This window comes from Ranitomeya variabilis, chromosome 1 (genome assembly GCF_051348905.1).
Source record: "Ranitomeya variabilis isolate aRanVar5 chromosome 1, aRanVar5.hap1, whole genome shotgun sequence".
In the NCBI taxonomy this organism is placed as follows: Eukaryota; Metazoa; Chordata; class Amphibia; order Anura; family Dendrobatidae; genus Ranitomeya; species Ranitomeya variabilis.
The window spans coordinates 691,813,649-691,839,222 of NC_135232.1; the positions used below are offsets into that span (position 1 = coordinate 691,813,649).

Sequence of the window (25,574 nt, forward strand, 5' to 3'; positions counted from 1 at the left end):
CATCTGCGGAACCGGATGGGAGACTTCTCGAGCCGCCGAGGGATCTTCCAGCCACCAGAGACTGATAAGTTAACCTGTTACATTCTTGCGCATTTTGACTTTTTCCCATTCTCCAATCACATCCCTTACCCCCCGCTTGTACCATTACTGTTATACATCAAGAACCTGTTAACCCTTGCTCTGCTTCCTGTGTGTCACTGCATCCTGCGCACCTGCTAGCATCCTACAAGGTATAACGTCAATGGAAAGGGAGGAGCCTCATGAATAGAGAGGCTGTGTATAAGGACACATTCAGTATTTGACCTCAGTATTTATAAGCCAAAACCAAAAGTGGGAGAAAAATACATAAGTGGCGACGCGTTTCTAATATACTTTTCTTCCAATTGTTTTTCTCACAGTTTTAGCTTACAAATACTGAGGTAAAAATACTGACCAAATAACATGAACGAGGTCTAATACAGGAGAAGATGACACACGTATATACTATATACAGGAGGAGATGACATACAGGTATATACTATATACAGTAGATGACATACAGGTATACAGTATATATAGGGAAAAATGACAGGCATGAGGTCAAAATGACAGGTGTGAGGGGGAAAATGAGGAGTGAGGTGCTATAACTAACCACAGTTAGTTACTATGCCCGGGCAACGCCGGGCTCTTCAGCTCGTATAAAATAAGAGCAACCTCACGTGTTTCTGGCACAACAGTGCACCCTTTGTCAAAGGATATAGTAAACATACAGACAGATAAATAAGGAACAAGCACCAATCAGAGCAAAGAAAAATAATTAGTGAAATGCAGCAGCTGTAACAAAACAAATGACTGGACATTGAATGGTTAATAGAATCAACAGCTATAGAACAAATCGTTTTTATAATTCATTCCCTTGGGGAATTTCGTATCAAGGCGCCAATATCCAATAAGATTCCCTCATCAATAAATGTTTGCCAGTCCCCTCCTCATCTAGGACAACTGACCTTTTCTATGGCGAAACATGTAAAATTAGTGAGGTCACCTTTATGGATAGAAACAAAACAAAAAAAAATAAAATTAGCCATAAAGGTGACCTCACTAATTTTACATGTTTTGCCATAGAAAAGGTCAGTTGTCCTAGATGAGGAGGGGACTGGCAAACATTTATGGATGATAAATACAGAATTGGTGACTTGTTTCTATGATTGTTCCACTCCTGGTTTTGGCTTCTAACTACTGATGTAAAATACTCAATGTGTGCATGTGGCGTTAGTCAGCTTTCTTCCACTCTTGAAATTATACAAATTAGTTTTTGGGGATACCTCTGCTTTTAAATGTTCAGGGAATTATCAGACTTTTACTGACGGCAGTGTTGAGATGAGCCTCCCCAGCCTTCGCGGACCTGACACAAAATGTACAAAGTGGGATATATTATCTTACACAGTTTATTCCGGTAAAGCATTATAAAATCATTTATTTGATGTTTAATAAATAAAAATCTGTATATAACATTGTGCAAAAGTCATTGATCATCAAAAGCATATAAACATTAAGGTTAAAAAAAATGTTATGCCAGGAAATACAAATAAGTTAGTAGGGAGTGCAGGGATGTATTTTGTTCTCCGCCTCTCCAGACCACGATTACACAATCCCGTGCCATGTGGAAGAAGAGGCGAGACACCGGATAACAGTGCATTATTAATGCTCTGGAGGGGCAGAGGACAAAAACCAACTATGAAAAACAAAAAACAAACAAAAGCCATAGCTACTATCGTATAAAGCCCTTGTAATCATTGCACACTGATGGAAGTTTGTTTTAAGTCTAGTCTTCACGACTCCTGATTAATTTAATCGTACGGATAATACAGAAGAGAACATCCTCACATCTTAAAAAAAAAAAAAAAAAAAAAAGTGCAGTTCATCTCAAGCGATTGTAAACCTTTATAACACATGCATAGATAAACCATTAGAAAGATTCCTCCGGCATCAATTCATTAAGGTTTGTGTGACGCTTTACAGTGAGTTTACAGTTTCCATCTGAACATTGTGCAGAATAAACAAGCTACGTCATAAGGAAAAAGAGAAGTTATAATCAGGCATGTTTAGCACCTGACTGAATATATACAAAAACGGAGTTACAGGAGTGTTCTAGTTTCAGCAACTTTTTTTTTTTTTTTCTAGAGCCCTTTCTGAGCAACTTTTTTTTCCATGGTCGTTTAGATCTCTGCTTGCGGTCATAAAATAAGAGTTTGTTTATTCTGTCATCCATACGGGTGTGTAACCTGTCCCTGTGCAGGCAGAAGAGTTGATTTCTGCTCCCAGGGGGTAAACACTGAAGGAGGACAAGCTGAGATCTGAAAAAAGTTTAAAAAGTCAAGAATCAATGCATAAGCTACACTGGAAACTTTAACTTTAATCTTTTACATGCAAAGGGTTAAATTTGTTTTGTTTGTTTTTGTTTTTTTTTGTTTTTTTGTTTTTTGTTTTTTTTTTTTTTGGGGGGGGGGGGGGGGGAGGGTGTATTGCCAAGATAAGAAAAAAAAAGTTATCCATGAACTACTCAGCTTTGCAAGCCCCACATACATTGGCTGAAACGGTTATATCCCATGAGATTGCTGCAGCAAAATTACTAGCCTCAGTGGTCTATGTCAAGACCACTGAGGGCATAGATTGGCTGCGGCGGTCATGAGTAGTATACAGGACATCAACCACTGCGGGCCAGGTAAACAAAAGGATAGGGGAACAGCAGGGAGTAAATGGTATAAGTATACATTATTTACTGTAACTATTTGGGGCATATCAGCAGCTTTTTAAATATCTTGAAAAACAAATCAAAACTTTAAAAAGTATGGAAAAGATAAGGCTACGTGCGGGCAGATGTTTTCCTGATATAATTCCACTCTACCCCTCACCCCCATCCGCTAAAAAAAACAAAAACATACTGTAGCATTGAAAAGACTTTCTATTCAGTTCAAGATTAATCATGTCTGCTTTTCAACTGAGCAGTTTTTCTCCCCTTCAAATTTCAAAAATGCCTGTCACTTCATCGATGCGGCTCCTGGTAGAAGTTGCTTTAATTAGGGATTTTCATGTGAAAAAACGTGTAATTTGTGAAGGTTTAAAAATAAAAAAAAATTAAAAAAAAGGGAATATAGGTCCTCTTTAATGCCATCACTAGGTAAAAGTAGCCATTTTTTTTCCCCTTAGCTGCTCTGAAGATCCTCTGGGGTGTGTCTAAGCGGCTTTGCATTGCTACCCTGTAACCTGTGCTTCCTTGTAAAGACCACAAAAATTGTCCATGTCCCTGGAACCATATGGTTAATTTAAAAAACAAAACAAAAAAACAACCTCTGGTATGGGCAGGAATAAAGCAAAAAACTGAACACTTCTGACAGGTTCTCTTTAAGGCATCATTACTTACCCTCCCGCTCTGCCTTTTCCAATAAAGGTAATGCCTACAGTGAATAATTGCCTTTCTGACAGTTCTCACATCAGTGTATTCAGAAATATCTTCGGTGAGTAGGCAGAATATACAGTGCAATAAGTTAGACATTTGCTTAAAATGTCAGTAGTATAAATATATTCTTATCCAAAAAAAAGCTAAAAACAAAATCAACTTTAAATAAAGAACTTCATATAAGTGTTAAAAATTAAAGCGCAAATGGCTTGCGCTGAAAAAACTCTTTTTCCCCGTAAAAGCGAGAAAAGGCAAAGAAAGTTCACTCTGAGACTTCTTCAAGACCAGTTGATAGGAAAAAATGTGTCCACTCTTGGAACCCGGCGCAACATCCAACTGAAAACAGAAATATGTTAATTTCATCTTGAGAAAGCTAGTGGATTTGTAAGTATCTGACAAACAGCAATACATCATGAATGCTAAAGGGATGGTAATGGGGGTCCATAAACACCCCTTGAAATGTAGCAGAAATATATGGTCACAAGGGCCACTGTTCTTCCACATATTTCAGACTTAAGTTATCAGGCAGAATTACTAAATATTATCTAAAAATCTAAAAATGAGGTTTCATCTCATTCTTCTCAAATGGCATTTACCACTCTAAATTTGACACACCTATAGTCTGTTTAATTGCCCTAAATTTAAGCGGAAATTCTGGCATACTGATTTTAGTAAGTTTCCTCCATTGTGTTATTAGATTATGAAAGTCCAAAAAGGAGTGTGCACGTGACCTATATTTTCCATTAGAGGTACAGTTTCTGGGGCAGCGAGTTGTTGCACCATTTTTTTAAATAAGCTTCTCCGTGCCACCCACTGGATCGGCATCTTTGGTGTATGGGCATCATGCACACTGTATACGCCTTCCATGAAGTGAACATACATGTCTCTCCATAGGGACCTGTCAAATCACCTCTAACAGAGCCAGGGCAGAGTCTGAAAAATCTCATCTCTGACTAAGGTCTTCCACTGGATCTTCAAGGTATATTTTCTCTAAAAAGTTGCCTGGCTGCAATCATGGTTAGGGCAGCATGAGTCGCTTGACAGGTTCCCTTTAATTTGACTAATTCAAGCTCGGCACCAAGGCTGTAGGCAGCAATATCTGCTTTATGACTTTAACCCAGAGGTAAGTTTGTTTCTAACTTTTATTTAACATTTTCAAAATGCAGAGTATGAACTGTTATTTTTTTCTGGGTGGGAATCTGCACAACATTCAGGCCTGAAACACTAGTGGAAGATCAAACTTCACTACATCACCTGTCATTTATCACATACTAGATGGCAGCCCGATTCTAAAGAATCGGGAGTCTAGAATCCATATATACTTTATTTATTCAAATGTAAGAATAATACAATTAATAAATAATAGTAAGAAAGAACAAAAAATGGCTGCACTCACCAGCTCTTGACAATTCTTGACAGTACGGCACATTTCTGATTGGTCGCTCGCGGCAGGCGGCAACCAATCAGAAAAGTGCCGCGCACCACGAAGGCATATATCTTTGTCCACCCTGAGCGGGTGTAGGACGCTGGTGACGTCACTTATCTCCGGACATTATCTCCGGACAAAGCCACGGAAGTTGGCACAAATTGCCGGAAGTAGTATTCTAGGCAATTATATATTAGATTTTAATGTTATCAGTGTTTACCTTTGAACGTTTATATTGTATTGTCCTGTCACCAGCCATGTGTACGATTATCGGCCGAAAGCCTCTCTGGAACCAATAATCACCCCATGTAAAGGTATCTTTATAAGTTAAAGATTCAGAATACTATGACTTTTATCATATCCTGAACAGTCAAGTTTTTTATGAACCGTTAAGGTTTTCTGGTTGAAGTAAAAAAAACTCTGAGTGTTTACAGTTTGAAACCATAAAATGTTGAAAAATTATGTCATTCTTGAGTATATCACTCAATGGTGCTCATAAACGTGTCAAATTTGATCTATAATATACTTTAATATACGTTACTTTAATCTTTAATATACTTAAGAACAGGGCCCCAGACATCACACAGGGGGTCTGAAACACCGCACAGTGGTCCAAAATATCGCTGTGCTCTGCCTGGGGCCCCATATGCTGCCTGGGGCCCCATATGCTGCCTGGGGCCCCTGTGCTCTGCCTGGGGCCCCTGTGCTCTGCCTGGGGCCCCTGTGCTCTGCCTGGGGCCCCTGTGCTCTGCCTGGGGCCCCTGTGCTCTGCCTGGGGCCCCTGTGCTCTGCCTGGGGCCCCTGTGCTCTGCCTGGGGCCACTGTGCTCTGCCTGGGGCCCCATATGCTGCCTGGGGCCCCATATGCTGCCTGGGGCCCCTGTGCTCTGCCTGGGGCCCCATATGCTGCCTGGGGCCACTGTGCTCTGCCTGGGGCCCCATATGCTGCCTGGGGCCCCTGTGCTCTGCCTGGGGCCCCTGTGCTCTGCCTGGGGCCACTGTGCTCTGCCTGGGGCCACTGTGCTCTGCCTGGGGCCACTGTGCTCTGCCTGGGGCCCCATATGCTGCCTGGGGCCCCTGTGCTCTGCCTGGGGCCCCATGTTCTGCCTGGGGCCCCTGTGCTCTGCCTGGGGCCACTCTGCTCTGCCTGGGGCCACTCTGCTCTGCCTGGGGCCCCATATGCTGCATGGGGCCCCTGTGCTCTGCCTGGGGCCCCATATGCTGCCTGGGGCCACTGTGCTCTGCCTGGGGCCCCATAGGCTGCCTGGGGCCCCTGTGCTCTGCCTGGGGCCCCTGTGCTCTGCCTGGGGCCCCTGTGCTCTGCCTGGGGCCCCTGTGCTCTGCCTGGGGCCCCTGTGCTCTGCCTGGGGCCCCTGTGCTCTGCCTGGGTGTAGGACACTGGTGACGTCACTTATCTCCGGACATTAGCTCCGGACATTAGCTCCGGACAAAGCCACGGAAGTTGGCACAAATTGCAGGAAGTAGTATTCTAGGCAATTATATATTAGATGCTGCACAAATTAGGCCACGTGTGATTTACACATCACAGATTTTGCAATGGACCTTAGCAAAATTTTCCATGTGATACCTGCAGATTTGGGTGTAGATTTCACCCTATGAAATGGACAAATTCACAGTGAAAATTTTTTGGGGAAAAAAAATAAACATATCGCATGCTGTAGCTTAAAATTTGCACTAAAATATTTTTTCGAAGTGTGTTAATACGATTTGTTGTGCTGAGAGTTGGTTACTTTGTTACTTGTCTGTAACAACTGGATTCATAACCTTATGGAACACGGAATTAACCAGTATCTTACCTTGGTCTGTATTAAGCGTTTATTGCCAGCAGGGGGCACACTTTCATTAACTCGTAAGTGTTCAGTATCTGCAAAGGTAGTTTCGGTTTTCTCTCCATCAACAGAAGACTGAACAGAAAAAGAAATAAAAATTATATATTATACATTATAACATTATATACACACATATATATACACACTGTGTGTGTGTGTGTGTGTGTGTGTGTGTGTGTGTGTGTGTGTGTGTGTGTGTGTGTGTGTGTGTGTGTGTGTGTGTGTGTGTGTGTGTGTGTGTATATATATATATATATATATATATATATATATATATATATATATATATATATATATATATTCAAAAAAGGCAGCGGCAGCACTCCATTTTTTCTTTCCAACTGTGCAGAGTTACGGGTTACCTGGAGGCTCTGCACCCAGAGATAAGTGAAAAGTTGTGCTGTTCCTATATATATATATATATATATTTTCACACACATACACAGATAGGACTTACATTATCAGCCGTCGCTCCAAGCAGCATCATGAGGTCTCTGCATCCCTTAGATTTCGGCCACTCGCAGCCAGATTTGGTGCATGCGCCGTCAATACTTTGCCCCGATGGATCACATTCCAGCCTGGAAGACAAATTGAGGCAATATTCACATTGGAAGGAAACATTGCTGCGGAATTTCCTGCACATGCCCCAAAAATACCCCAAACGTTCACATGATTGACATTTCTGCAACTTGTTCCATCTGTAGCTTTCACGGATACAACACAAGCGCTGTACAGTTTATGGAGCTGTTCACATTTATTTATTTTTTTTATCGTGCAAAAGGTCATGGGTCTGTGACTACAATGCCAAAAATAAAAGAAAAACGGCATACAGAATCCTGTCTGCTTTTACTGTTTTAGGCTATGTGCACACGTCAGGATTTCTTCCGGATTTTTCGCTATAAAAACGCTTAAAATATGCATACATATGCATCCCATCATTTAGATGCAATTTTTGTGCATATGTTGCGTTTTTTTCCGCGAAAAAAAACGCAGCATGTTCATTTTTTTGCTTTTTTTTGCGCATTTTCCGCTATATTATTGCATCCCAGAACCTCCGGAAAAATCTGCAAAAAAAAAAAAAAAAAAAAAAACACAAAAAACGCGAGATACGCAAAAAATCCGCATGCGGATTACTTGCAGAAAATGTCTGGTTTTGTTCAGGAAATTTCTGCAGGAAATTTCTGCAAGAAATCCTGACGTGTGCACATAGCCTTAATGGGCAGCAAAAGCTTGGAATTTAGTTTTTTTGTTATTTTTTGCATACGGAAAAAAATGCCAAACAGAGTAAAATCTGACAGAACAAAAATGGATGAAAATCAGATTTGGCACTGCTGAAAAAAAATGGGAACAATTTATCCTAATGCGCAAAATCAAAAAGGCAGTCTGAATGAGGCCTCAGACTACATCTACGGGTTTTTACAGCAGTGTTTTTTAAGTACGCGGCCCACTGACCAATTTACTTTAATGGAAACCTTCATGTCAGGGTTTTTTGGTTTGCTTGGTTTTTTTTTAGACTCAGTCTGATGCACAAATAAACAGAATAGATAACCTGCCAATGAAATAAATGGGGATTCATCAAAAACATGAAAACGGCTAAACTTCTGTGCTTTTTGCCTCTTTCCTCTTAAATCTGTTTTTAGCAGATGAATTGCTAGGTTTCAGTTGAAGAAAAAGTCCAGATTATTTTCCTCCTTCACATTTAAAAAAAAAAAAAAAAAAATGATGAGAAAACAATGGAAATTAGAAAAATCGGACGTTTAATGGATGTAAAAATAGAAACTGATATGGGAATGGAGCTCAACATTGGGCTACTACACTCACTTTTCTGCTACTTTATTAATTACTCCGTCAATTTTGATTTTCTTTTTTGCACCCAGATTTCATCATGTGGACTGCCACTGATTAAAAACACCAGGTTTTTTTCTACGTAATCGGAAAGCAGCATGGTGTGGGAGCCGAAACCCCAATTCCAGCCATGGGTCACTTACTGGGCTGCTTGGTGCAGTTTTGTTAGAATCACAGCTTTCTCTTTTGCAGATCTAGCAGAGCTCTTGAATGCTGAGCCCTGTTAAACCCACCCACACCACTGATTGATTGGCCATTTGCTAAAAATGTACAACAAAGGAAGCTGCCAATCAGGGATGGGGACAGGGTCCACAGATAAGCCAGACTGCTGTGCACATGACACCTAGTCCTGCAAGGATAATCTGCTGATGAAACACTGTATTGAAACTACAGCATGCAGCCCAGTAACTGACACATTGCTGGAATCTGGGTCCCCACCTCTACATTATGCTGCTCTCAGATCAGATGGCAAAAACGTATTGATAGATTCCCTTTAAGACGTCACAATTTTTTTTTTTTTTTTTTTTACTTTAGACTATGGAGCCTTGGTTTAGCCTACCATGGATACTGGTATTAGCCCTTCTCTGCCCTAAAAAAGCAGGGATGCAAACCGCAGCTGTTTTTTGGCGAGATGTGAACAGAGCCCTAGAAGTTGTGTAAGGAGTGTTGCAGTTCTCTTCTATTCACATGTAACCACCACCAGAGATTAAAGCAGCTTAGCACAGGGGTGCCCGTTGTCGGACCCAGACCAATCCGATATTGATGACCCATCCTTCGACTGTTCCTACGATGTCTTAAGCCCTGTAAAACAGCTTGCATGAATTGTTGTACCATAGTCGTGTCTTTATTAATTTGGAGAGGTTTTCTTCAGTGGCTGACGTCAGCAGGGCTTGCAGGCTTTTCACATCTTCACTTGTTTCTTCTACAGGAACGGCTGGAAAGCTCAACCTGAATATTCGCTCACATTCCTGTCTGTTCTGCACCAAGATGACAAACAAAAGAAACATTCAAGTCATGTGTACAGTCACAGGGACAGTCAAAGATCCTGCTGATTGTTATATTCCACGCAGGTCCATGTCTGATCACAACAGAACATCTTATAGCTCATCCCCCACCTACCATGGAACACTTATAATTCTGCTTTATTAGGCAGAGGGGCTTTACTCACCAAGCCTAACTACTGTCTCTGCAACACTTTTCAGAAAATGTATATTTTAGTAACTTTCTCATTCCTTTTAAGCCTCATTCACACGTCCGTGTTTCCAGTACATGTTGTATCCATTTTTTCACATATTCAACACGTACCCATTATAATAATCTATGGTATGGTTCATGGTTTTCACTCAGTCAGTTTATGTCCGGGCAAAGCACACGGAGATAGGTCATTTTTAATAATAATAATAATTTTTATTTATATAGCGCCAACATATTCTGCAGCACTTTACAATTAAGCGGGGACATGTACAGACAATATATTCAATACAAGTTAAGACAATTTAAACAGTGACATTAGGCGTGAGGTCCCTGCTCGCAAGCTTACAATCTACAAGGAAATGGGGGGACACAATAGGTGAGAAGTGCTTGTTATTTCATTTTTTTCCAGTAGTATGGATGACAAGGGCCTATACAAGTCTATGGTTCATGAAAAACCACGTACAGCACACGGATGACAGCTAAGGCTGGTTTCACATTTGCAGTTGTGTCCGCAGCGTTTCTTCCGCAATTATCCGCATGTGTTGCGTTTTCCTGTATTTAACACTAGGGACGCATGAGTCTGCAATCGGCTGCGTTTTGCCGCGTTTGACGACGCATGCGTCGTTTCGTCGTCTGCAGTTTGGCGCGGTAAACGCAACATGTAGTAATTTTAGAGGCGTCAATTTGCCGCCTAGAAACGTATGTGGTTGTTAGCGCAAGGAATGCGGCAAAAAAACGCATTACTATCTATGGGAATGCATGCGTACACATGTCTTTGCGTACGCATGCGTTTGATGCGCTTGCGTACTTCGGACTACGCATGCCCATTAAAGACACACCCTCCTGGAAATATCAAACGCATACACATAAAAAGCGCAAACACATGTAAAAACGCATGCAAACGCTGCGATTTTTTTACCATCATGCGTAAGCTGAGGTGGATAAAAAATGCTGCGTTATCAGACATTTGCATGCGTTTTTGCATGCCTTTGCACATGATACGCTGCGGATTCTAACGCAAATGTGAAAGTAGCCTTAGTCCATCTGATTAATATTACAAAATATAGAAGAAGCTTTATCATTTATTTCATTACCCATCCATGGAAAAAAAAAAAAACAGGTGGCAACAAGAAGCACAAAGCATTGATGACACTGGTAGCTACCATTTTTCACCTATGTGCTTAAACATGGGCGTGTGAATGAGGTCTAAGCTAAAGGAGCCATCTAAAAGCGCTGAAAATGTAGCAAATTTCCCCTGGCCTTTCATGAGAACCCATCAGCTTTGGCCCCCTGTATTAAAGAGAAAGGTCGGCTTCACAAATCCGATATTCATGGTGCAAGTACAGACTAATGTATGGTCTGGCCGCAGTTCTCCTGACCTGAACTTGAAGGCCTCTTGTAGGAGTTTATGCTGAGAGACCAATGTCCAGTTCATACTTGGACCATGAATGTCAGCCATGGTAAATTATTTAAATTCGTTATCCTCCATCCATTACAAAATTATGACTTTGATTAATGTACTTTATTAGTGTGTTTTGTTTCACCCTCCACTGCAGTGCGTTTCTGTGCCAGTTCAGGCTCCTTTAGAAGCCGCTTCCAGCTGCTGCTCAGCATAGATCTGTACTTTGTATTTAAAGAATCCACAGACTGCCCATTTCCCTGTCTGAATAAGCGGTTGGGAAGCAGAGCTGTTCGAAGAGGGAAAGTGTCAGACTGTATTGATATTTCCCGAGCAGTAGTTGAAAGCAGCTTCTAAAAGAGGCATGATCTGGGCACTAAAACAGCACTGCATCATATTGTTTGGGAAAAAAAAGAAGGGTACTTCTAAACCACAGCAGAGTCTGAAGTAAAAGTAGTAAAACTACACTTGACCTGTTCATACATTACATAGTCAGGATGCAGCACTGCATACCTAAACAAGACTTGACTTGAGGATTCCAAAAGAAGAGTGCTGTTTTTAACAAAAGTAATATTTAGCCAATACCTGATACTTATTTGAACACAGCCATCAGATTGCTCAGACACATACCTCATTTCCTAGATTGAATGCATCCCATTGGGATTCTTCATCCGTTGGGTCAGGGTAGCCTTCTCCATCACGTATGTTCTCATCTAATGGTCCATTTTCATAGATAATTTGGTCAGACCCAGGTGTGAACTCATTAAAACTCTCAAAGTCTCCCCAAGTATTTGTGGCCTCGGGTGAAAATTTATCAGTCTTGCAGTCTTTGTGAAGATCTAGTGATACACTAGGTCCCTTCTCCGAGCACACAGATGGCACAGGTAAAAAGGTATTTCCATTATCGTTGCATCCAGTAATGACATCACTGCCATTCTTCATTGTCCTTCATAGAGTTTGGAGGTAAATAGTCCTGAATATACCTGAAACTGGGCCAGTGAGGCATCTAGATGGAAATCTGTAACACAAAGCAGATTAGGTCTTTAGGGCAATGCTATGATAGAACAACAGTGCCATGTGCTAAAATAAAAGTCCACTCGTATGGATGCGTTGCTGACCCATTTCAAGATCTCCGCTTGCCATCAGTGTAAAACTACAGCAGCGCGAGTAAAGTTTTGGATAGAAGAAACTGGAAGCTCAAATGTTTATTCACAACCAGGGCATCCACCGACGTGCCGAAAAATCAAACATACCCCATGACATCCAGCACCATACTAGGCCATCTTAGGCCTTGTACACATGATTTTTTTTTTTACCCCTGGAGAAGATAAACGAGTAGCATTTTACAGTACCAGCAAAGTGAATATATGCATATAGGCAGCGCTTTGGACGCAGTGGATAACCCGCTCCACCCAAAGCGCTGGCCTTTTGTATGCGAGGTGATTCCGCTTGTGTTCATTGAACCATCCAGAATCACCGCATCCTATACATAGACTCCAATTTATTTTGTGGAGACAGAGCATTTCCGCAAGATAAATAGACATGCTGCGGTCTATAAAGACGCACCGCATGTCCGGTTACGCAGGTCTGCCACCTGCGCCTTTCTGTGCATAGTGGAGATGGGATTTCATAAAATCCCCTCCACTATGCTGTAACATCTGGACGCTGCAGATTGGACACTGCGGCTCTGCACAGCGTCCAATCCGCAGCAAAAACTTAAGCAATATGCCCTGTGGAAACAACCTCATGCACATTGTGCTTAATTTTTCCTTGCAGATTTGAACCTTCAAAGAGTTTTTCAAATCATAGAACATCCATTCCTTCAGCATTTTTCACCCATTCAAATGAATGTAAAAATACAATAAAAACGTGAAAAGCGCCTATTTTAAGCAGCTTCTCCCCTGCCAACATCTGAGTATTTGCAGTAAATTTTCTGCTGTAAAAACCAACCGTGTGCACATGCCCATAACTACGCTCACACTTGCAGTTTGCCATTGTTAGTTAGACAAATGGAATTAAATGTAAAAGATAGATAGATAGATATCTCCATATCCATAACAGAAGCAGAGACAAAAAACATACGGTAGATAAATAGTCTGCTAGAAAGGTAAACGTGCATGAGCATCACATTGCTCTCACATGTATAGTAATCAAATAGCCTAATCCAGGTAACGAGCCTTGGTAGATTTTAATATATATAGTGTGTGTGTGTGTGTGTGTGTGTGTGTGTGTGTGTGTGTGTGTGTGTGTGTGTGTGTGTGTGTGTGTGTGTGTGTGTGTGTGTGTGTGTGTGTGTGTGTGTGTGTGTGTACACACGTACATACATACGTAGGTCCACCCTTCGGCGATTACAGCCTCTATTCTCTGAGGTATGGATTCATACAAGGTGTGAATTGTTTCCAAAGGAATGTTAGCCCATTCTGCAGTTAAAACACCCTCCAGTGAGCGACGATGGCGGCGGAAATAGACATCTAACTTGAATCTCTAAAACCGACCATAAATGCTCAATAATGTTGAGGTCTGGGGATTGTGGGGGCCAGATGAGATGCTCAACTTCATTAGAATGTTCCTCGTGCCATGCTTTAACGATTCTAGCTGTATGAATTGGTGCATTATCCTGAAAGATGGCGTTCCCCCTCCGCAAACAGTGCTTGAACCATTGGATGCACTTGGTCGCCCAAAATGCCTAAATAATCTAGGCTGTTAATTCTTCCATGAAGGGATATCATTGGCCCGGCGGATCTCCACGAAATAGCACCCCAGATCATCACAGAACCTCCACCATGTTTTACGGTTGGGAGAAGGCAGTCTGGGTGGAATGCTTCTTTCGGCTGTCTCCAAACATACACTCGGCCGGAGGTCAGAAATAGGGTAAACGATGATTCGTCTGAGAATATCACGTTTCCACTGCTCGAGGGACCAATTCTGGAGGTTTCTACACCACTCTAAACGCTTGGAAACATTTGTCATTGAGAGCAGCGGTTTTCTAATTGCAGCTCTTTCGTGGAATCCAGATTTGTGCAGCTCCCGATGAAACAGTTTTCGTGGAAACTGGGTTCTGTAGGTGTTCATTGAGCTCAGCAGTGATTTTCGGAGCCGTGGTCTTGCAATCCTCTGTCACAATTCGCTTGTCTCTCACGGTCTCTCTCAGTCAACTTTGACTTTCGGCCGGACCTGTGCTTTGCTGCGGACGTTTTTCCTTCTCTTTCAAACGCAGTCATTACTTTGGAGACAGTACCTCTTGACACGCCAAGCATTCGGGCACTTTGTTACACTAGCACCTGCCATACGAGCACCAACAATTTGGCCTCTTTGAAAATCTGAGAGGTGTGCCATTAGTATCAGGTTCTCATCAATGTTCTTACAATTATGCATAACAAACAATTAATTTACATACACATCACAATCAACTACAAAACATTACCATATGTCACGGTTTGCATGTTTATCACATGTTCAAAGATTATGATGCCAAAACGTTAGGCGTCTCCATTATTTTGTCCAACCCCAGGGGTAATTTCATTATATTTGCTGTGTAAAAACTCTACGCATTATGTTGAGCAGAACAGTTGCTGTGTTTATTGTGTGCATGTGTAAGCAGGTTATGAGAAGCAGTGATGCAAGGGAGTCAGAGCAAGGGTTAACAGTATAACAATTTAATTGGAAAAATAAAGGAACTCTTAGCAGGGAGATAGCCAATTTGAGAAGAGAAATTACAATACAACAATAGTCCAGTTATAAAAAACTTATCGTGTCTTTAGGTTCCTCAAACGCAGGTGATCCGTTGGGGGTTGTAGTCCGGCAACGGCCGATGTGTCCTCCAATGGGGTCCCACAATTAACGGTCTAACTTCTGGCGGCAGTGGGCGGTCTCCGATTTTGCCCATTGAGCCCTTAGTCCATAAGCACCTGCAGCCAAAGTAAAGAGGGCTGTAGAATCCCGGTACCAAGCGGGGGCTGATGCTCGCTGGCCAGCAGAGCACCGCAACTCAGTATCCTGTAGCAGCCCACGTTTCTCTACACGAGCACGGTCCTACGTTTAGCCGGGCGCACAGCACTCTCCATGCTCCCTGTCCCACTAGAGTGCTCAGGAGATGTCGGCCGCAGTAAGTCACGGTGCTGCTGCTCGGGGTGCAGAGCACACTGTTCACCCTCCTCCACTCTCCCCGACGGCAGGAAACTACCTAAAGCTTTGCACGCTTTCAGCTCTGTTTCTAGCTTAAACACGCCCCCTCTTCCCGGGTCATGGGTCCTGTCCGGTCCACTATGCAATAGTCATGAGCACTTGTTGTCCTTCCATAAATTCCCGGGTCCTGGCTTTGTGGTCATACCAGGTTTTTTGACTGGACTGGGCCATTCGCTAATGTTCATTAGCCAAAGTAGCTAGCTGGGCGAGAGTCTGTGAACTCTAGAACATAGGGAATGATGGGCGTTCCGATGTCTGCGATATCTCCCTCCAATTGTTCTTTCAGAAGAGTGAGACCTTTGGCCAAACAGATTGTTCCCCAGTGAGGTCCGGATGCCGTGGTGCTGAAGGGCCTGTAGTCGAGTGACTGCTCCCACAAAATGACACTAACTCCCCAATGTCATTTGCGAATACCCCCCACCAGGACAATCGGAATGCCTGGGCCCAGGTGAATTGCCTTGAGTTGAACCACACGGGTTTTGCAGCGATAGGAATGCCCCATGTCTCTAAATCCCGACACTTTGTATCCATCAATTAAGACAGCCTGCAGGTGGCGTTGTCGTTGCTCTGTATTTCTGAGGGACAAAGGCCGAAGTCCGTACACTACAGGAGGGGTATCTATGGTGCCTGGGTTGGTGGTCTATTCGGGTTGGGGTTGTGGTAACTCTTCCTCAGGCGGGATGGACTGCACAAGATGCACTGGATGAGGTGGGGCTGTGTGGGGCTCCCTCCAAATCCTTGAGGGACAGCTGGATTGCAAATGCCCAGGTTGCCCACACCAATAACATCTCCTCTCGGTGATACCCCCAGGTTGTGGTCGGAAATGTTGGGGCCCAGGATTGTGAGGCGTGATTGTCATTGGCCTGTGGCTGGGTAGATATAATTTTAGGAGTTCAGGGTGCGGGTACAGGCTGTGGTTTATTGTCCAGAAGCCTCATCCATTGCGGTTGAATAGTAAGGGTCTCATCGGCCAGGGCTGCAGCTTCGTCCACGGTCCCGGACCCATTCCCGTAATTCTGCGGGGCACTTGGCAAAAAATTGTTCTATAAAGGAACGCCCATATAACATCCCCCACAGTAAAGGCATTTTGCTTCCAACAATCTCCGACATGCCTGGGACAGCTCATGGGCATACACCCTAAATGATCCCCCTGTGGTGCATGAGAGGTCTCGGAACTGTGTCGTATGCGAGTCTGGGGTGATAGCATGGTAATCCAGGATACTCCGCTTTACAATGTTATAATCCCATTTCCGCTGGGAGTCAATGGTTCGGTAAGCCTCCGCTGCACTTCCGTTCAGGAGTCCCACTAATACACGCATCCAGCAAGAGTGGGGTACCTCCATCACAGCACACTGCAGCTCAAAAACCTTGAAGAACCCCTCCAAATCTCCAGAAGCCTTATCAAATGACTTAAAGTCTGTCCGAGTGATCCATACAGGCTCCCGGATCGTGGGGTTTGCACTCCACATCACATTACTCCCTCTTTCGATCTCCATTGCTTCTTGTCTCCGCTGTGCTCGGCGAGCAGCCTCCTCCTTATACTCCTGAGAGACACCTGGCCCAGAACCGCCATCTCTTCTTCGTACCACATCACCGACTGGCTTTTTGGGGAGGGGGTCCTTGTCTCCTGCACTTCTCCTTCAGACATATGGGAGTAGGTGGACTGGCTAGCACCAACCAGTAGATCAATTAAGGCCTCTTTAGTCAGTCCCTGGTAGTTCAGGCCCAGGTCTCTGGCTCTCTCCTCTAAACTTGATACAGTCCAATTTCTGTACGCACTCTGTGTGTGGTTCTCCATTTAGTTATGCTCTGTTGATCCCACCAGTTGTCACGGGGTCCTTCTCCAGTATCACACAATCAATAGAGCAAGAGAAGCGTGAACAATCCCAAGACCTTTATTTAGGCAGAATTAAGAAAGGTCCATATACAATCCACCACACAAAGGATAAGATAGTCCAGAAGCGGAATGCAGTTCAATAACAGGATAAAAGCTCTGAGAAATGAGAGTCCAACAATCCAGCAGACAGAAGATAACATAGTCCATATACTCTTCTACCTCTTAGGTGCTGTGATCACATCAGATCCTGTGTGGAACTATGATCTTGTGTCTCACCTCCCTGATATTTTAAAAGTCCCTCTCCTCATTCACAGGTTGGGGGGGGGGGGGGGGGGGGAGGTCACAAGGGATCATTGTTTCAAAAGGATAGGTCAACATGTCATTAGCATATTAGCAAACAGTACAGTACTGTGGAGGCTGATGTCAGATGGCAACAACAGCCATTCATCAATTAGCAAATAACTCATCCTACAAGAGAACACCATGAACATCAGTAAAAGATTAATACAAACAAAATGATCCCCACATACCATATCCCACCATCACACATAGTACTGCTTACAACAGACGGCTATGGCACAATATGTAATTGCCTACCCTCTGGTTATATTAGCCCATAGGAATATCTTTGTATTCAATATTGGTCACTGCACTTTCACCTTATAGTGGGTATTTAAAGTTTTTCTTTTTTTAATAAAACTTAATAGTTATACTTTATAAAACGTTTTTTTTTTCATTTAGCTGTCTTGTCACCCTTTACATATCTATTCATGTAAGATTCCCCAATGACAAGTAATAACGTGCATAGACCAGAATATTTCCAGGAAAGAACACGGATGAAATGTGAAAATTCAGCCAAAGCCCAAAGATGGAAAGTTGCCACTAGAAGCAAAGACCCCACCTCAGTACATGGATGGTGCGCCTCTGCTCCTTTAAGAGTAATGGTGGCAGGTGCCCTTTATGACTTTATTATAAGGCATACACAATTATACATGCAATATTGTCATTTGCTGATGAGGCAGAATGCACATGTGTATGAGAAATAGGTGCTGGGCCCCAGTGAGGGTTAGGGCCGCTGATATACATGCTATCACTACATGCACAGATTTCCCTGAAGTCCTCGCACTATTTCAAGTCGCAGCAGCAGAAGCTAGAAAATTGCTTGGCAACTCGGGAAAAGCTCTGTAGCTAAATAGAGAGTCTCCCAGTGGGGATATATGCGCCATGGAAATCCTGGCTTCCATATCACCTACTGTCTGTGCAGCTGAACGCATCGCTCCCGCAGCCCCAGGCAATATTCTGTACAGAGGCCCTTTTGTGTCTTATGAAGTCAAAATCATAATATATTTTATAAATGACCTCTCCTCCTCGGTAACCGGATGGAATGGAAAGGGAGGAAGAACAAAGAGAAAGGCACTGGTCTGATCGTTGCCCACTACACCCGTCCCCTGCTCAGTGCATGCGGTGCCATTGGAGAGGACTGCGGCCACGAAACATGGTTGTGTGACCGGTCCCGGTCCTATGACGGTGTTGGGTTACTCTTTACAAACTCTAGCCTTCATTTGTATAGACAGTATTTGCATTTCTATAAGTTACTTCTAGAGACCACACGTCAGCCCCTCACATCGAAGGCAAATCACGTAATGGATGGATGTCCCAGTTTCACATCACCCCTTTTATGAGGTGTTAAAAGGGGGTTGTCTCAAACATGAATTCCTATTCCAATTACTTCCGCTATGGGCAGGAACAATGCCAGAATGTCAGGCTGGGGCTACAAAACAGGTCACGCGGCCCAGGCTCGCTCTACAACATCGCAGTGTAATGAGGGTGAACGGGTCGCTTTGTGGCCACCAGGATACACTGACTGCGATGAGCAAGTCGCAGAGTCTAAACAAGCTGGATTTTTTTTTTTTTTTATTCAGCATCATTCACTTGCATTGCCTGGCGATGTAGTAATGACCTTTGGCCATGTGACCAGTGTAACAGACAAAGTCTCCATGTAGCTCCAGCCTAAATCTTGCTCCTTCCATGGTGGACCAGGTGTGTCTATGCATTATATGGATGGACATTCGTGTAAAGCTACATTTACCCCACTGAACGGCATGGCATTCCCCCCCCCGAGGGTTAATAGCTGATCCCCACAGCTGCTCCCCTGGTGCTTGTATTTCCTAAATGGATAGAACTGAAGTACAAGTGCCTCCAGGGTCAAACATTTCCAAAAAAGTGCCCCACCAGGAAAGGATCTGAGCCTCCATCAGCAGTTCCAACAGATGTGACAATGCTAATAGGACCGCACACAGTGTATTCTTACCATCAAAAGAACAGGCCCCTATTATAAGTCAACGAGGGCTGGCGGGGACCAGTGATATTGATTTCTGTCATATTATGGGTCCCATTTCATAGTGAAGCAGGGAACAAAGTGGTGCCCATACCATGGCACAAAAGCGGCTAGCATTGTTACAGACGCTATGGCTGAAATTCCGCTTCTATAGAAACTTCTTTCCTGGTGAAATATGGCCGGCACAATGGGCACGAGAAGAGTTTTACTGGGGCAATATAGGAGCACTCGGACTCGTGTGCTGGTTGAGACTCCAGCCATGGACTTCCCAAAACCAAAGTTAGGCTATGTGCAGAAACCAAAAACTGGAGCAAAAAGTCTCTCGTGTGACCACTGCACTTAATGTTCAGCATCTTGTATATTCCCACAATGAGTATTTGACAGTGTGTATTTCCATGGAAAAAAAAGAAAAGGAAGCAACGTCTTACAGTCCTAGCAAAGTGGATGGGATGGGTTGGTTTGTTTTTTTTACATTGCATAACGTGACCTGCGCTACGTTTTGACAATCTGCAACATGTACATTTTTCTGGAAGGTACGCCGAGATTTATGTGCGGATTTTCCCCATAAAATTGAAGAAAAAAAAAAGAAAAAACCTCACACGCATGTAATCCACACACAACTTTTGTGAAAACCGAATATCAGGAAAGATGAAAAACAAGAACTTTTAAAAACACACACACCAAGACGACAAGAACCTCAGCATCAAAAGAGGTGAAAAACGTAATGAAAAAAAAAAAAAAAAAAACCGCATAGGAACGTGACCACACTGCTCCAAAGAGAACACTCACAGGTACCGGTATATGGACCTGTCCACAACTCTACATCCTACCTGTCCAGCCACATTCTGTGCCATGGCTTCCTTGTTTCACATTCATGGAATCACCATGTGATGTTTAGCAGTGTGAAGAAAAAAAAGCAAATGTCAGTTCTGGAGCAGTTTCTGCTTGAAAAAAAAAAAAAAGAAAACAAAAAAAAAACAAAACACACACACACACACACACCAAAATTGGCACCCGATTATACAGAAACAAAGAAATTAACAAAAAATGTTTGTTTTTGGATATGGATCCTTAAAAAAAAAACCATGTTCCATGGGGATTTATTTTTTTATATACACAATTTTTCTGCTGAAAAATCCATGCCAAAAAACCCGTTTCAATACACTCGGTGTGACTTCCTGAAAAATTTTTTTCTTGCTGGGTATTTTTTCTGCTTGTATTGAGTCAGTGGTTAAGTTTGAAGCTGTTTTTTTCCCTTAAAAGAACATGACCCCAAGAGCGGGCATTGCATTTTATTTCTCCATTGTGGAAAATTAACAGCAGCATTTGCGCTATAGTCTTGTTTTCTATAGGAAGTTGAGTCAAAGAGTATTTGACGCATTTTTTTACTTTGTGTGACATGTAGAGCAGTGTTCAGCTTCAAAATCCACGCCAAGAAAAAAAAAAAAAAAAAAAGGAGACTCAGTGTGAACTTACTCCTACACATACACGCAACAGTTCCCTTCGATTAGCAGTAGAGTTCAGCAAAATGATTTGCAGGTCCCCGGTCCAGTGGCCACGTCATCAGTAGTCTGGTGAACTGCTCATTACCTGCCGGCATCCCTGGTGCAACGCATGCACGACGTCACGTCTGGGGAAATAATCAGAAGAGGCGCTTCGCAGGGCTCTGGTCCGGCCGCCACGCACAGACGACGCGGCCGCCACGCACAGACGACGCGGCTGCCACGCACAGACGACGTGGCGACTGGATTACGGTCTCGCAAACCTTTCTGCTCAACTCTAGTTAGTAGCCCTTCTCCTAGGATCAGGGGCAATCGCCCCGAGAGACTATGCTGATCATTAATGAACCGTTTCCGAAAATAGATGAACAATTGCCATTTTTAACAATACAAACGCCAAGATCTCCTTTAAAGGGAACCTGTCACCACGTTTTTGGAAGATGGGATAAAAATAGCGTTAAATAGGGGCAGAGGTGGGCGTTACATTAGTGTGTTTGTTATGCGTTTATTACCCACCTAAGTTGCCAAAATACCTTTGCAAAGTCTCCGTTTTCGCCTGTCAATCAGGCTGGTCTGGTCAAAAGGGCGTTGTCTTCCCCCAGATTTTGCGTAGTTTTCCGTTGGTGGCGTAGTGGTGTGCGCATGCCCAAGGTCCCGAATCCACTGCCAGGGGATTTAAAAGAGCGCGCTGTTCGTTATTTCCTTGGTGATCGGTGGGCGCGGCCATCTTCCTTTGGCCGCGCGTGCGCAGAAGCGGCGCTCTGCTGGCCGCGGCTTCAGGAAAATGGCCGCCGCGATATCCATCTGCGCACGCGCGGCATCCCGCAGCCATTTTCCTGAAGCCGCGGCCAGCAGAGCGCCGCTTCTGCGCACGCGCGGCCAAAGGAAGATGGCCGCGCCCACCGATCACCAATGAAATCACGAACAGCGCGCTTTTTTAAATGCCCTGGCAGAGGATTCGGGACCTTGGGCATGCGCACACCACTACGCCACCAACGGAAAACTACGCAAAATCTGGGGGAAGACAACGCCCTTTTGACCAGACCAGCCTGATTGACAGGCGAAAACGGAGACTTTGCAAAGGTATTTCGGCAACTTAGGTGGGTAATAAACGCATAACAAACACACTAATGTAACGCCCACCTCTGCCCCTATTTAACGCTATTTTTATCCCATCTTCCAAAAACGTGGTGACAGGTTCCCTTTAAGTATCCACCAGTGTGAGCAGGATTAAGAAGCCGATCAATCAGTAAACGCTTCCTGACAACCCTGTTTATGACGACTTGTGTCCTAGTGATGCTCCGAGACCTAAGGTTAGAGGCTATAGTAGTGACGTGAGCTGCAATGTCTTACCATGGTGGGTGTCTGAGCCCTGCAGCGACTGGACATCCCAAGAAGCAGAGACTGGGGCTACTTCCTTGTGGCTGCCTGGAGCCTCAGCTGCGGGTCATAGAGGTGCGACTGGTGCAGGTGGAGTTTGTCTATGACCCAGCACCGGGGGCGGGTAGAAGAAGAAGCACTTTTGCAATGTAGGTTAATGACTACACGCCCAGAGATTCTTCTTTGTTTCTTCTTGCTCAGCCTGTTTTTAACCCGCAGTCATCTGAAAAGGAAACGTGACATCTGTGGAAAGCGTCAATGAGGAAACGTGAAGTTGTCATGTCTCTCCAGCAGACGGATGGATGAGGTTTTCTGCAGCTGAGTTGTTTTTTTTATTTATTTTTTTGCAAACCCCAATAAAAAAAAAAAAAATTGCAGCATTTTCTTTCCTGGAAGTAGAAAACAAAAGCCACAATGGGGTCCGATCGCACTGCACACTGACTTTTGTCTTAGGCCATGTGCACGCGTTCAGTATTTTTCGCTATAAAAACGTGATAAAAACGCGAAAAAAACGCTAACCTATGCCTCCTATTATTTACAGTGAATTCCGCATTTTTTGTGCAAATGTTGCATTTTTTTCCGCGAAAAAATCGTATTGCGGAAAAAAAAGCAACATGTTCATTAAATTTGCGGAATTGCGGGGATTCCGCACACCTAAAAGTGCATTGATCTGCTTACTTCCCGCACGGGGCTGTGCCCACCATGCAGGAAGTAAGCAGATCATGTGCGGTTGGTACCCAGGGTGGAGGAGAGGAGACTCTCCTCCACGGACTGGGCACCATATAATTGGTAAAAAAAAAAGAATTAAAATAAAAAATAGTCATATACTCACCTTCGATGGCCTCCGTAGTCTTCCCGCCTCTCCGGTGCATGCTGCCGCTTCGGTTCCTATAGCTGGTGTGCGTGAAGGACCTGCGATGACGTCGCGGTCTTGTGATTGGTCGCGAGACCGGTCATGTGACCGCTCACGTGACCGCGACGTCATGGAAGGTCCTGCACACACACAGCATCTATAGGAACGGACGCCGCTGAGGAGATCGGCTGTTTGCAGGTGAGTATAACCATTTTTTTTATTATTTTTAAACATTCTATCTTTTACTATAAATGCTGCATAAGCTGCATCTATAGTAAAAAAGTTGGTCACACTTGTCAAACACTATGTTTGACAAGTGTGACCAACCTGTCAGTTTTCCAAGCGATGCTACAGATCGCTTGGAAAACTTTAGCATTCTGCAAGCTAATTTCGCTTGCAAAATGCTAAAAAAAAGCGAAAAAAACGGAAAAAAAAAAACGCAAAAAAAAAATGCGGATTTCTTGCAGAAAATTTCCAGTTTTCTTCAGGAAATTTCTGCAAGAAATCCGGACGTGTGCACATACCCTTAAAGACTAGTGATGAGCGAGTGTACGCGTTGCTCAGGTGGTCTCAGAGTATGGCCGGCGTCACACTGGCGAGTTTTACGGACGTATGAGCGCAGAAAATACATCCGTAAAATACGCATAACACGCGGCCCAATGATTCTCTATGTCCCAGCTCCTATCAGCCGTATTTTACTGATCCGTATTATACGGTCCTCTACGGCCGTACAAAATCGCAGCATGCTGCGTTTGTCAGCGTATTGCGCAAATAAATCGCCAATGAAAGTCTATGGGGGCGAGAAAAATACGGATTCCACACGGACCTGCAGTGTGACTTGCGAGAAATACGCAGCGGTGTTAGTGAAAAGTCGGTAATTCAATTGCCGGCTGTTCATTTCTCCTGCCTAAACCCGACATGATATGAGACATGGTTTACATACAGTAAACCATCTCATATCCCCTTTTTTTTTTTGCATATTCCACACTACTAATGTTAGTAGTGTGTATGTGCAAAATTTGGGCGCTGTAGCTGCTAAAATAAAGGGTTAAATGGCGGAAAAAATTGGCGTGGGCTCCCGCGCAATTTTCTCCGCCAGAGTGGTAAAGCCAGTGACTGAGGGCAGATATTAATAGCCTAGAGAGGGTCCATGGTTATTGCCCCCCCCCCCTGGCTACAAACATCTGCCCCCAGCCACCCCAGAAAAGGCACATCTGGAAGATGCGCCTATTCTGGCACTTGGCCACTCTCTTCCCACTCCCGTGTAGCGGTGGGATATGGGGTAATGAAGGGTTAATGCCACCTTGCTATTGTAAGGTGACATTAAGCCAGATTAATAATGGAGAAGCGTCAATTATGTCACCTATCCATTATTAATCCAATTGTCTGAAAGGGTTAAAAAACACACACACACATGATTAAAAAGTATTTTAATGAAATAAACACACAGGTTGTTTTAGTATTTTATTGCTCTCTCAATCCAGCTGAACGCCCTCGCTTGGCAAAATAATAAACCCACAATATACATACCCTCAGATGACCTGTCACGTCCCACGAGGTAATCCATCTGAAGGGGTTAACTCAATTTACAGGCAGGAGCTGCGCTAAAGCACTCGCTCGTGCCTGTAACCCCCGGGGAATGAATGAAAGCTGAGTGATCTGTACTTACATTGAGTTGCGGTGAGGCGCCCTCTGGTGGATGAACTCATGAACTGGAGCCTTGGAAAAGTTCCCACGCTCAAGTTCATATGAGTTCATCCACCAGAGGGCGCCTCACCGCAACTCAATGTAAGTACAGATCACTCAGCTTTCATTCATTCCCCGGGGGTTACAGGCACGAGCGAGTGCTTTAGCGCAGCTCCTGCCTGTAAATTGAGTTAACCCCTTCAGATGGATTACCTCGTGGGACGTGACAGGTCATCTGAGGGTATGTATATTGTGGGTTTATTATTTTGCCAAGCGAGGGCGTTCAGCTGGATTGAGAGAGCAATAAAATACTAAAACAACCTGTGTGTTTATTTCATTAAAATACTTTTTAATCATGTGTGTGTGTGTTTTTTAACCCTTTCAGACAATTGGATTAATAATGGATAGGTGACATAATTGACGCCTCTCCATTATTAATCTGGCTTGATGTCACCTTACAATAGCAAGGTGGCATTAACCCTTCATTACCCCATATCCCACCGCTACACGTGAGTGGGAAGAGAGTGGCCAAGTGCCAGAATAGGCGCATCTTCGAGATGTGCCTTTTCTGGGGTGGCTGGGGGCAGATGTTTTTAGCCACGGGGGGGCCAATAACTGTGGACCCTCTCCTGGCTATTAATATC

General features: G+C 43.8%; 1 protein-coding gene across 2 annotated transcripts; it reads right to left on the reverse strand.

The window, feature by feature from the left end:
- Nucleotides 1-1,873: 1,873 nt before the first annotated feature.
- Nucleotides 1,874-23,304, reverse strand: CLBA1 (clathrin binding box of aftiphilin containing 1). 2 transcript variants are annotated; one of them, XR_013215891.1, is made up of 7 exons: nucleotides 22,365-22,544; nucleotides 11,783-12,170; nucleotides 9,391-9,536; nucleotides 7,172-7,292; nucleotides 6,682-6,789; nucleotides 3,404-3,775; nucleotides 1,874-2,336 (listed from the first exon to the last, which is right to left on the reverse strand). XR_013215891.1 is itself a non-coding variant. In XM_077266324.1 (7 exons), the coding sequence occupies exons 3-7, from the start codon at nucleotides 12,092-12,094 to the stop codon at nucleotides 3,626-3,628; spliced, it is 837 nt and encodes a 278-aa protein (XP_077122439.1). In that variant the 5' UTR covers nucleotides 12,095-12,170; nucleotides 22,365-22,614; nucleotides 23,224-23,304; the 3' UTR covers nucleotides 1,874-3,625. The 2 variants fall into 2 exon arrangements, 1 of the variants encoding a protein (XP_077122439.1); XM_077266324.1 differs by adding an exon at nucleotides 23,224-23,304 and having other exon boundaries at nucleotides 1,874-3,775; nucleotides 22,365-22,614.
- Nucleotides 23,305-25,574: the final 2,270 nt, after the last annotated feature.